At 32.6% G+C, this 13,610-nt stretch overlaps 1 protein-coding gene across 1 annotated transcript; it reads right to left on the bottom strand.

Moving 5' to 3' along the window:
* Window positions 1-1,738: 1,738 nt before the first annotated feature.
* Window positions 1,739-1,993, bottom strand: LOC133321402 (callisulfakinin). Its single transcript, XM_061530488.1, has one exon. It carries the CDS (start codon window positions 1,988-1,990, stop codon window positions 1,739-1,741), a length of 252 nt encoding a protein of 83 aa, XP_061386472.1. The 5' UTR covers window positions 1,991-1,993.
* Window positions 1,994-13,610: the final 11,617 nt, after the last annotated feature.

The raw sequence follows: 13,610 nt of genomic DNA, 5'->3' as shown, positions 1-13,610 counted from the left end.
GAGATTTCCTCGTATTTCATTGACATTGGCAGTTATTTTGTATAAAAGGGTGAAAGAGATTCCTTGTACAATTTTTTATTTCTTTTTTCTGTAAATCAAAAAAATACAGCATATTTGGTGCACCACTTGCATCAAATTGTTGAACTTAAATTTATTTTTCACAAATTCAATTATTAACACCCTTTTATCCACCGACAATATTGCTAAGGCAAGACATCGTTTGCCGGGGTCAGCTAGTTTTTAATCAATTGAAGTAACAATTTTTAATTATGAAAAAAAACAATTACACCTAAGTCTGTTTTTACACGGTAGATTGGTTCCAGAAGAAGCCGTGTAAAAAATACATTGATCTTATACATAAAGGGAATTCCCCTAAATTAGGGTTATTCACATTTGCCTTGACCAGTAAAAATGGTTTGTACGCGCTAAAAGATTAAGAAAAAGATTAAATTAAGAGCTTAAAGATTTAAGTGAATTCCCCACTTAAATCTTTAAGCTAGTGTTCGCAAACTATCGATGGTTTCAGACTTTTTTCTTTCATAAATACTTTTTGTGATATGAACATACTTCGCAATTGAATTTGACAAAAAAAAATTAAGTACACAAAATTTCAAATCGTGCTAGAAAAATTAAAAATATTCAATTTTCAAACCGTGTTATATCAAAACCTTATACAAAAACAACGTGTAAAAACAGACTTAGGTGTATATGCTTTATGGATTCGAAATAAAATGAATTATTCATTACTGGCCATCTATATTTGAAATCCTGCATTACAATATTCGGCGAGTCAACTTCTGTTTACTCGTTCTCATTTTTTTTTCCGGAAGCATTTAACATTTCACGCCAAAAAGTATGCTAACAACTAGCTGTATATAATAGTTGAGTTATTGAAGCATATTTTAGGGTTTTCGTTGATATTCAATTGAACTTGACGCACAATTTACATTTATTGGATAGATATATTTATGTTAAATAGTGTAATACTGTAAATGGCGTTATTTCTGTTATTTAGTTTGAAAACATTGCATTGGACGAGGGTTTAAAAAATAATACAAAACTTATTACAAGTTGGTGAAGGCATAAATATTGAAATATGGAAGGGAATTGCTCTTGGCTTGATATAAGCATGTGATTTTAGAAATTCAAACTGAAAACATATAATATAAAAAGTGTAAGTATGTAGAGAAGCAGTAAAGCAAAAAATCTCGAAATTTTGCAGGGATTTAGAAATTTCGTATTTTATCTTAAAACAATCAGATAAAATAAAGAAAGCAAAATTTGAAGACGAAATTAATCTCTCTTACAAAAAAAAAAAAACAAAAAGTTTTCTATGAAAATCCATGTTAGAATTTTTGAGGAGGATATATTGGACGTATTTGATGTAGACGCATATTGTAATGAAGACACCATTTTATTCTGTGCCGAAAGTATTTGTCTACTAAGATATGAACCTATTAATAATTTCCTTACCATATATAAAATATACTTAGTACCGATTTTAAAACCTTTCGCTACTGATTCTCACAAAATACTTACCCTTAACTGTATATAAAACAAAAACGAAATTTGCATGTTGTACACTGAAATATTTGAATTTATTTACAATTTTCTCAAAACCAAAAGCATTTTAAATTAATTTCGAATCTCCAATTGATTCGTCAGTTGTATTCTAAAGACCCCAATAATTAAACACATTCGCATTAAGTCCTTTTAGCTGTGATAGTTGATTGTTTGCTTAGACACTTCTTCCAAAACGCATGTGACCATAGTCATCGAACTGTTCCTCACCACCGCGTTTGCCAAATCTCATGTGGCCATAGTCATCAAATCTCTTGTTGCGATCGTCATCTTCATATTCCAATAATAGATCCACCAGATCCATATTTGATGCAACCTTTCCATGTGTTTTCACCTGATAATCCTTGGGACCCATCAGCAATGTTCGCAAGTTACGTTTGGCAGCATAGTATCCGGATGGACCAGGCATGTTTAGTTGTTGGTTGTTATTTTTGGAAAATGTTCCATCGTGCACCTCGTTCTTGGCAGACTCCAGATTCCTAGCCGAAATTGCCGGCAGCCAGAAGATGCAAAAGATGGCAAAGGTGAGGAATATCATTGCTTGGAATGTTGAACGCTTGTGATACATTGTGTTGTGTTCTCGTTGTGGTTGTGGTTGTTTCGAATGCAGAACAATGAATGCCATGATGTCCTGTTGCATCCTGGAGTTTTTATAGTCCTCAATGTAGCCTAGGTTAACTGTTTAGTTATTCCTGTCAAGTGTTATTGGCTTGTGAAAACCGAGCTACCAAAGCACCGACATCAATAATTGAATTACATCCCACGAGCAGTAGCGGTAAATAATAAAGTTAAGTAGCGGGGGTGGTTATTCTATAATTGACAGATGATTTATGTCAAAATCAATGAAGGCCTTAACATAAATGCAAAATATGGTCTTGAGCTTCTTTCAAAGGCGTTTCAGCAAAAGGAACAGGAACCAGTATAAAACCAAAAAAAAAAATAAATAAATAAAATTATAATGTTGCCTATTTGCCACAAAATGGGGCAATGAAAGTTTATATTTGCGTATCCTTTAAAATCTAACAGACAGGGAAAAGTAACCAAAAATATTTTCAAATGTCCCACATTTTCACAGACAAGTATGTGGCTCATGTCCCCAATTTCCAGCTGCCGCAGAGATACAGACTGTTCATTCGCGTCGCGTTTGCCTGCAGATAAAAAATTGAACGCATTTGAACTTTAGTCTAAAGTGGTTTCCAACAACGTCGATTCCTGTTTTCTGGTTTTTGGGTTAATGGCAACAACATCTGCAGCATCGACACATACGAGTACATATGTATATGTGTATACACGCTTGGGTTTGTATGCCTATCTATGCGTACAATGTGGCAAAGCCTATCGATGTTTAAACTTTGAATTTTGAAAGTCGCACTCAAGTCTTAAGCCATTGGATAATCAAAGGAAATTGTCTGATATAATAGATGGGATGTGACGGTGCAAAATTCTTACCAGCAACAGCAGCTGCTTAAAAAAAGTGTGCAGTGAGTAACGCTTGATGATATATTTTTAAATAAAATACAAGAGGAATAAATTTTATTGTTATTATTTTAATAAATGTTAAATGTAAGTAAATAATAAACACATTTAAAATTGATATAGAATTATTTCTATTTTATATTTGTTATGTCGTTCAATTTCGCAAACTATTCATCGTAAAAATGGGATTCGGTTATATGGGTGTTATACCAAAGCGTGGACCGATATTCTCATTTGGAATACCAAACATGCTAGAAGTACTAGCAATGTCTGTGTAGAATTTTAGAGCTCTATTATTAATATTCCGATCGACAAAGAATTTTCTATATTTATAAATCCAATTTCAGGCGAATGGAATGTTCGATTTGAATCAAAGCTTGCACAACATATTATCTTTACCAAGCCTAGTTAAAGTCCGAAGATGGAACCCATTGGTTCACTACTTCTGACACCTCCCCTACATATGATCAAAATTTGTAATATTTAAAAATAAATAACTTCTATTATGAAAAAGCAACGAAAAAGAAATCTAAACCCCCTAATGTTGACGAACGTATAAAGGACCACGATCTGTGAATCTGCACTTGGAATGTCAGCACGTTGTACAGAACAGGCGCAGTTTTCGCTTTGACGAATGTACTCAAGATGTATGTACAAGGCGATATTAATGCCTTATAGATGCGATGGAAAGGGAATGCAAAAAATCGGAAGAGAAAATATTTTTGGCCCCAGAAATGGTACTCTGTACATCAAACAATACATGTTACTCGCCTACCCCGATGACATCGATATAATGGGTCAAACATTGCGAGCGGCAACAGGCATCTTTGAACAAGTTAAAAAGGAGTCTGCCAAAGTCGGGCTGGCTCGAGTTTCGAGTAGTCAAAGATTTTATATACCTTGGTATCGCCATAAATAAAACTAATGGTATAATTTTTGAAATTAAGAGAAGGATGGTGTTGACCAACAGATGCTATTACGGTTTAAGTAAGCAGTTTAGAAACAAGGCCACCTACCGCCAGACCAAACTCTACAAGACGCTGATACTATCCGTGCATTATATGGTTGTGAAGCATGGTATTTACGCAAGCTGTTGAGTCAGTTCTTGGAGTGTTTGAGACAAAAAAGTAGCTGCGCGCAAGACCGACGCGCCTGGAAATTTTTTTTAAGCTCGTCTTATGGAACAAATGTTCTGTCACAAGCCAGCGAAGTAATTACCTTTACCAAACGTAGATGAAGTCCAATGACCGGACTCATTGGTCCACTCCATCCATTTCCAATATTTATAAATTCCATATTAGGCGAAATCAATGTCCAATTTGAACCAAACTTTGCACAATTCATTATCTTTACAAAGCCTAGATCAAAAAAAAAATTACAGATCAAAAATTTTGTTTCCGGTACTTAGTTTTTAAGCTCGGCTTATAGAACAAATGTTCTGTCACAAGCCAGCTAAGTAAAGTAATTACCTTTACCAAGCATTGATGAAGTCCAAAGACCGGACCCATTGGTCCACTCCATCCATTTCCAATATTTATAAATTCCATATTAGGCAATGTCCGATTTGAATCAATGTCCGATTTGAACCAAACTTTGCACAGTCCATTCATTATCTTTACAAAGCCTAGATCAAACAATTTTTAGAGGTCAAAATTTTTTTCTTGCGGTATTCAGTTTACTGTTCAAACAAACAAAGACGAAAACGACGTAAAGGACTCGAGATAGAAGAGGGATATGATTTACAAAAATATTCTTCATTAGATTTGACTGAAATCGTGTGTCTCAAAAATAACCTGCAATAGTCGCAAACCTAGAATATAGAAAATTCATCGAGGCATAATTTGTCCTTCTGGGTTCATAACATACTCGCTAAGACCATGAACCCCATTTGGCTGAATAGTGTGAACGTTCATATAACAGTATTGTTTGTGTTATGATTTTCTCATTATAAAGGATAAAAATAATTTTGCCGGACAACAAATTTCAAAATAATCATTTTTCTAATTTTTAAAATAAATGAAGGAAAGTGGAAATTTATTTCTCCAAAATGTTATATTCGACAAAAAAGACACAAATTTATTAGAAGTTTTCAACACTCAAATTAGCACAACACCAATTACTCGGCCACAATGCTACCGTTTGAAACCCAATTCTAGGCGACGACTTACTGTACAATGGCCATAACGAAATCAGAAGTGGGTCAATCAAAACAGGAAAATCAAAACAAAAAAATGAGTTAACAAATCGAGTCAAGGTGGACAACGCTGCACAAACGCAACAAAAACAACAACACCATTTGCATTTTCCAGTTTCGTGCAAAACACACTAGGAACTAGACTAGAATTTTCAAGAGGAAAACGCAATGCAAGCAGAACATCAACTCAAACAAAGATTTCGTAAATTAACTTTAAAATGTCGACTGGGACAATGAATTTATTTGTAATTCTTTCATTTTATGCAATTTATCGTTAGATCACTGTCGTAAATTTATACCGATTGCGACAGCAGAAAATGTCGGCGACAGAGACCAAACGCCATTGCAACATTCACATTCACTGCACAAAAATACAATTACTATTCCTGCTATTATGTTGTCTATTTTGAATTTCTAATTATCCAAGTCCAGACACAGATCTACAACATACATATGCACATATGTGTGCGTATGTGTGTTCTTGTGCCCAGCTTCCATCTATGCTCATTTTTGCTGATTAATTGCGAAGAAGAGAAGAAGTAAAACAGAATCGCAAAAATCCATATCAGTTTTGAAATGACTCCTTTGTCTTTACTAACCTCAATAACAGTGGAACGGTTGAATGTGGTTGGCCACTGACTAGGCCAACTGCAAAAATTCTTTTGCTCGCAACAACACCAACTTTGCCTGGGGATGAATGTGGTACATTGTGTGGTGGCTCTAAGCAGGTTGTCGAATCGAAATTGAACATGGAAATGGAAACAAGAAAAGCCAAAGAGCCAACTTGTTCTACTGGAGCAACATTGGCAGTGAATGTTGATTGCTGGCCGCCGCATCTCTAGAAGATACCACCTTTCTTTTGGCCACTTCGAACGAAACGGATGATTTTCTATTTTCATAGTTGCAATATTGATTTCAAACGATTCGGTCGATCGTTCGCATTCTAATTCTATGGCTGCAAAAATTACTTTTATACATTGGTGAAATTATATTGATTGGACGGACACAATCTAATGGTTCGTTTAAAACCCAAATTCATTTTCTGCCTGGAAAACAAATTAAATGGATTAAATAATATTGGAAGTGTTAATTCCAGGTAAATTAAACATTTTGTTATAGTTGTTGAAGAAAAACAAGGACAAACGAAATTTTTATTGTTAAATGATTTTTTTTATCAATGTGTATGTGTGTTTGAGACAAAAAAAAATCCACAATTAAATATAAACAATAAAACATGAAACATTGGTTTTTGTTCATAAGAATTAATAAATAAAATGCAAAAAAAATGTAACAGAACAGAGCAACATAAACTATTCGGAATACATCAATTTTTATACTACTTACGTCAAAGTAACTCTTCGAAATAAATCAATTTTCATATTATTTACTACCGGATGCCAATAAAAGTGCAATACGACAATTATAATATCAACAAAGTGTAATTTCTATCGTCAAAAAGCTGCAAATTATATAGGAAGTGATGCAAATGTGGTATACCCATTTGTTTTTAGATTGCCAAATTTTTATTTTTTATCCGATTAAATTGAAATGTTATGTGCAAACATGCTACATGTGTTGTCTTTCCATGTATCAATTTGAAAATAAAATTATTCTATCAATTTAAGAGATATTTGAGAAAATATTTAAAATTCCATTAAAAGTGATTTTGAAAAAAGTGAAGGTAATGTGGTATACCACATGATGTTAATGTGGTATAGTATAATTTTCACTTCCAATTAATATCTTATATAATTTATTGCTTTTAGTGAATGCGAATTAGCTCGAGATTTATGTCTGTTAAAATTTTGAACGGATAGGTTGAGTGGAACTTTAATTTTTAATATGTAATAATGTCTACACATGGCAATATTTAATTTTTGTATGGAGAAATCGTTAAAACTTATAGCCTTTGTTTTTCATCCTTGTGGTTCGTGGTAGACTCTCGTAGAGTACAAATGTTTCAAATAGTAATGACATTTTGTGTAGTGCTGGTTTTTTTCATGCAGACTCAAGGTATACCACATTACCTGCACTTGCGTTTACTGAAGAAATGTTTAGTTTTTTTCCTAAATTGGTTATTATGTGGTGCAATCGCGCATATTATTTGATTTTTAGTTCATACTAATTATTTTAATGCTTTAGTAATAACGATTAAATTACATCCGTAAAACAAAAAATTATTTTTAAACTTGAACCGAAAAAAGTAATTTTCATGAAAAATTTAATTTTTGGTAGTGATTATCAACGTGATTTAAATAAATTAAACAGATCATTGCTATCTTATGTTTTTGAGAACAGTAAACTATAGAACATATTTCAGTTGTTCTAAAATTATCAGTTTACAAAAAAAGTGACTATACCACATTACCAACCTATACCAAATTTGCATCACCTCCTCTAATTGTTCTTGTAACTAAAAGACTTGATTAAAAAATAATAACTGCTTCGAATTATATAAATGCCCTGGCATTGATTGACATTGTTTTCCATTGACATTAGCAAACAAGTATCTCACACCTTCGAAATATCAAATTTAGATATTGTGGAGCTATATTGAAAGATGTGAATAAAAAAAATTGAGAACAGCATTTTCAGAGTTATAAAACTTTTATGTCTAAAATATATATAAGGCATACACCATTTGTATATCCTACAATTGTATTTAAACGTCGTAGAATAATACGAAGCGAAGATGTGCACAATCAATTGTGATCAAATTTGGCAAAAGCTTCTCATAGCTTTATATAATCCGTAATTCATAAGAACACTAACGAAGAGCCCCCTACTTTTTATGAGGAAAGGAAATACAAAACGCATAAATAATATTTTATAATTTTCATTATTCAATATTTTACGTTTTCAGCTCTCTCTCTGTTACCCAAATCCAAATTGTTCCAAAGCGGTCTCCATAGCTCAATTCTACACCTCTATAGTAATCTAAATTCCAAATCTCCGAATTGCAGCCCTATCCATTCACCCAAATTCAAATTGTACCAAATTTAGTACCATTTACAACTTTTCGTACTCATAAGTAACAATTTCTAACACTTTTACAGTATACTTAATTCCACCTATGCCCAAATTGTACAAAATTTAATACTTTTCTTACTCATAAGTACAAATTTCCAAAGCTATCGTGCTTTCACATTGTAATCGTAAGTCAAAATTTATGAATTCCAGCTTTATCTGTTCACCAGAGTCCAAATTGTACCAGATTTGGTACCATTCTGTATTTTTCGTACTTATTTCAGGATTCCAGTTCTACTCGTTCACCAACGTCCAAATTGTACCAAAACTACTTCAGTGATGTACTCCAATTTTAGTATCATTTATTACTTTTCGTAGGAGAAAGTACGGTTCTTTTAAATGTTAATTTCAAATTTCGTTCACGCAAATCCAAATTGTACTATTTAGCACTTTAAGTGCCCAAAGGTACGAATCAATCCTATTCTCCAACAATAATTTTATTTCCAAATTTCAATATTCAAGCACCATCCGTTCACACAGAAACAAATTGTATCAAAGCTAGTACCATTTAGTACCCACAAGCACACATTTCCAAAGGTACAAATTTTAGTAACCATAACAGGATTCCAAATTTTAGGATTCCAACTCTATCCTATCACCCAAACGCAAATTGTACAAAATTTAGTACTTCCGTACCCTATAAGTGAAAAATTGTTCAAAACTACTCAAACTTGCAAAACTTTCAGAATCCCAGCTATACTCTTCACACAAATTCAACTTGTACCATATTTAGTACTTTTCGTACCCATAAGTACGAATTTGCAAAACTACCTCAATCTTAAATTCCAACAGTAATTTTATTTCCGAATTTCTGGATCTAAGCATTATTCGTTCACACAAATCCATATTGTACCAAATTTAATATCATTTAGTACTTTTCGTACACATAAGTACGTATCGAAATTTTATCTTAGCTCACATCTAATTCGCAACCAGTAAATTCTGGAAGCCATGTTTCGATTAATTTTAAAATGTTGATAACCAATTTATAATATGGTCCATATAAAACCATCCCACAATATAAAGCTTGTTTTATCCACTTTGACTTCATATTAAACATCTAAGCAACAACTGGTTAACAATGGGAAGAAGTTGATGATGCATAGTTTTTTTATTTTTGTTTTTCAAAACACCATAACCACCTCTCAGGTGCATGAACTTTGCATATCTGCCAAATAAACAATGAACACCATGAAAAGCCTATTTTGACTACTAAATAGACGGCATAGGGCATAAACTTTCCCGGCTTTCTCATATTGAACAATAGCTCGTGTGCATATATTAATTTTTACAGATAGTACTCTTAGACATTTGTGAACTAAACTCTTCAATGCTGGCTTATAGTGGACGTTTCGTTTTGATTGGCTTACCTGTAAAGATGGGCATTGTTGTGTATGTAAATATTATATAATTACGTGAACAGCTAGTTTTGCTATTTCTGCTTAGTCATATTCTACAATGAAAAACACCAACCTTAACATTTTCAACAATAACCAAAGCATGAGCATACGATCACTAATTGTACGTTAGGGTGGAGTTACGGAGATGGTCTCAGAATTTTATTAAATGGGAAAATAATAAGAAAATGATGTGCTCATGAAAACAAATATTTAAAAAAGCTGTCTTAAGAAAAAATACTGAAATGTTCATAATGATTGATATTGAAATTGCGATATATCGGTCTTCGTTTTGGTGTAGAAACCTTTTTGCTGTGTTTAGATTTAGTTTCAGCCCATTTTTCTACACTTGTTGGTAATATAAGAAATTTTGGATTGTCAGTTTGTTTTTGACTGATAAAAAGGTTAATAATGTTTTGGATAAAAAAACTGTATCATATTTTGTGTAAAAAATGAAAATCAATGTTGAAGGGCATTAAAAATGTTGGACGTGTGAGTAGGTGTTGCTGGTAGATGTATAGGTATTTAGAGGTATTTTTACCCTAATTAAGGGCATATATTTTTTCTTGTGGGACGTACCCGGTTATTTGACCCGGAATTTCGGGTACGTGTGCCCGGTTCTACGGATCCGTTTAATATAAAATTTGTTTCAATTTAAAGGTTATAAAAATACCTTTCCATTGTGTGACGTCCTACGGCCGGTATTTAAGACTTTCTCCTAAGGAGAAAATTCCGGCTACGCACCAGAATTTTCTTGTTTTTGTAGGGGTTTAAGACCCATATCTTTTGATCCACATCAGATACAGCCACATATCGCACCATTTTGGAGAGGGCAAATTGTGTCTATCATTTGAGCTTAGATTGGAGAGAACTATAATGGATCTTTTAGGGAGTTTTTCAAAAAATTGGGGACCAGAATATAGTTTTCTGATTGAATCTCCATTTTATATTAACCAGATCCGTAGAACCGGATATAACCGGGTACCCGTACCCAAACTTCCAGGTTAAATCACCGGGTACGTCCTCCAAGGAAAAAACGTATCCCCATAATTAGAGTAAAAATACCTACCTCTAGAAAAAAAAATTCAGAAAAATCTGATCGTTTTTACTAAACTAGAGTTGTTCCATTTGAATATAAGGGTTTAGATCCCGCAGGATTTTACATTCGGTTTATAATATTTATATGTCGTTACCAAACCGCTTCATATGAAATGTTGGGGTCAACTCCCATCTTCGAGTCTGAGGTCCAAAATTTCAACCAAATCATTCCATTCGCTAGATATTGCATTTACAAATTTTTAAAATGTTGAAACTATATAGTAATGGACCGATATGCAACGTTTGGAATAAATCCGAACTCAATCCAATTATTATAGGATTTACACATTTTAAAAAAATGTTACATTTTTGGGGAAGGTACCAGAAGCAGTGGACTGATGGTTCCCACCATCGTACTTGCTATAGGTCTGGTAAAAATATCATGATGTGTCAAGTTTGGATGAAATCGGATATTCCGCTAGCTTCATACGATATTTATCAATTTTCCAAATTTAGACTATTTGAGAGAAGGCATTTATTTTGATCTCTTTTAGCTTTGTAAGTATTGAAATTATATAGTTTTGAATTTGGACAAGTTTTTTAACGATCTTCTTCGTTGGTTAACATAAAATGCAGGTACGAGTGTAATATTTTTAGGTAAAACAACATGATCTCGCCATTATCTTCTAATCTTTGTCACAACATCCAGTGTCATTAGTTAGGGCTGATGAACTGATTGCGTCTATGGTATTGGAAATTAATTGTCCTGAAGATAAAAATTCTTCTTCCTCGAGCTAAAACTAAGTTCGCCGTCATAATCATAAAATGACCCTAACATGTTTATCCCATATAGTCAAAAAATGCGATCCTTCTTTATTTAAGATTTTCTAGACCTTTTCTTTAAAGTATTCGTGCATTATTACGGACATAGTGCCTCTAGTTATATTAAACAAATTTGCAAGTGTGTTTCTAATATACGAATTAATGTCAATTCATTGTTATTTTCACCGAATTTTAATTTTTGTTTTCTGTTCCAAGTAGTTTTTTTTAATTAGTTTTGTATATAAAAACATAGAATTAACAAATCCCAATTGTGTTAAGATTTTAGAGGTGAAAAATCAAATCTCATAATGAACTTAATGAGGAAATTCTAGAAAAGGTATCATTTTCTATGTTCTATAACCGACACATATCTTACAACTTCGGCGAACTCTTACATTGTTTGTATATACCTTTTAAAAAATTATTTTCCCACAAAAAATAATAATTAAATAAAAATAAATATGTCTTATCAATTCAGCCACCCTAATATATTTTGTATGATGATGCTACATCCTAACATGTGAATTACGAATTACCAAACTTGTTGTATCTGAATGTTACACACTAACAACAACTTCATATGAAAGTACTCTCATATCAGTTTGACCAATAATTAAATTTGTGGCACGAGTTCACAGCCCAATTTGAATACGCTGTAGAACTTTCTTTTATGATTTACCGTTTGCTGCTTCTTAACTTAGGTCGCTACGAATAATTTTTTAATGAAAGATGCATAATTTATAGGTCAGTAATACGATGTATGTGGATGATGTACCGTTTTACCATTTACCAGAATTGGAATATTGGAGATACCGTATTTAAAGTGCTACAAACTTCAAAAAGTAATTAAAAATGTATTAAGTTTAATTTTATTGTCAATGTGACAATCAGTGACAACCAATTAAGAAGAAATTAATGTCGAATCAGACGAAACATATATTTAGAGTATAAACTGGATCAAAACAACTTGAACGAACATACCTAGAGCTGGAATACTGAAATTAGGAAATAAGTTTTCTAATGGTTTTATGATATAGATAGTTTGGAAATTCGTACTTATGTGTACTAAATGTGGTACAATATGAATTTTGGGTGATGTACATCCCCATCCTGTTCGGATGTAGGATTGGGGTATGTAGGAAGTTTTGGAAATTCTTACTAAAGTGGTAATCAATTTAATATAATTAGGATTTGGGCAAACCCATAGAGCTACTTGAAATTTGTGGTAATCAATTTAATATAATTAGGATTTTTGGGCAAACCTTAAAATTAGAGTTAAGATCATTGTTGCGGTGTAGAGTGTACCAAATGATACTATATTTGATATAATACACTATACGTATATATTTATCAGGGAAAAAAAATTTATTTTGACATGTTAAAAAATCCCACATTCTCTAAAGCAGTAGCGGGCATATGCTAGTAATTTTGTATATCGTATACTTGGTGAATAAAAAACTTCTTTCCAGAAATTATTCAATATAGGCTATTCTTTTAAATAACCCTCATACAAATGTCCCGTTACATTTACGGTATGTTGAAGATCCTATCCGGCTTTAAAACAATATTTTTATTATTATTTTTTCATAGCATAAACATTATCGTTTAAGAACATAAATAAAAGTAGTCCCCATATTTAAAGTCCCGAACGATTTAAGGGCTTTTGAATGCATTTCTGAATATCTTCGCGGAAAATATTCATAATAGGTCTATGTTTGGATATTGACCTCACATAAAGATAGCCTCATATGTGTTTTTATGGGCCGCGGTGCATTTCACAACTCAGATGTTTTTAATACAGGTCCATGTTTCGGCATAGCCAACATAAAAAGGTCCCATCTAATTTTAGGGATTTTATGGTATTAGACGCAATTTCCTTCTAGGTTTTGAGATTTTGATTCTAAGTTTTGATATAGCTGTCATGTGCAGCTTTCTTTCCATTTCAGTACTTCGACGGTCCTAGGTCCGTTTTCCAACCTGACTGTCTGTAATTTAGTAAAACGTAAAAAAAAAACTTTCTGGCATACTATTTACAATACCATGGTAACGACCAATATTAACAAAACCTTTAAAGT

The sequence above is a fragment of the Musca vetustissima genome, unplaced genomic scaffold (genome assembly GCF_032173495.1).
Source record: "Musca vetustissima isolate MV318-11 ecotype Yass unplaced genomic scaffold, APGP_CSIRO_Mvet_v1 utg19084, whole genome shotgun sequence".
Taxonomy (NCBI): domain Eukaryota; kingdom Metazoa; phylum Arthropoda; class Insecta; order Diptera; family Muscidae; genus Musca; species Musca vetustissima.
Note: the sequence above shows the minus strand (reverse complement) of the source record. Positions and strands in the feature narration are given on the sequence as shown.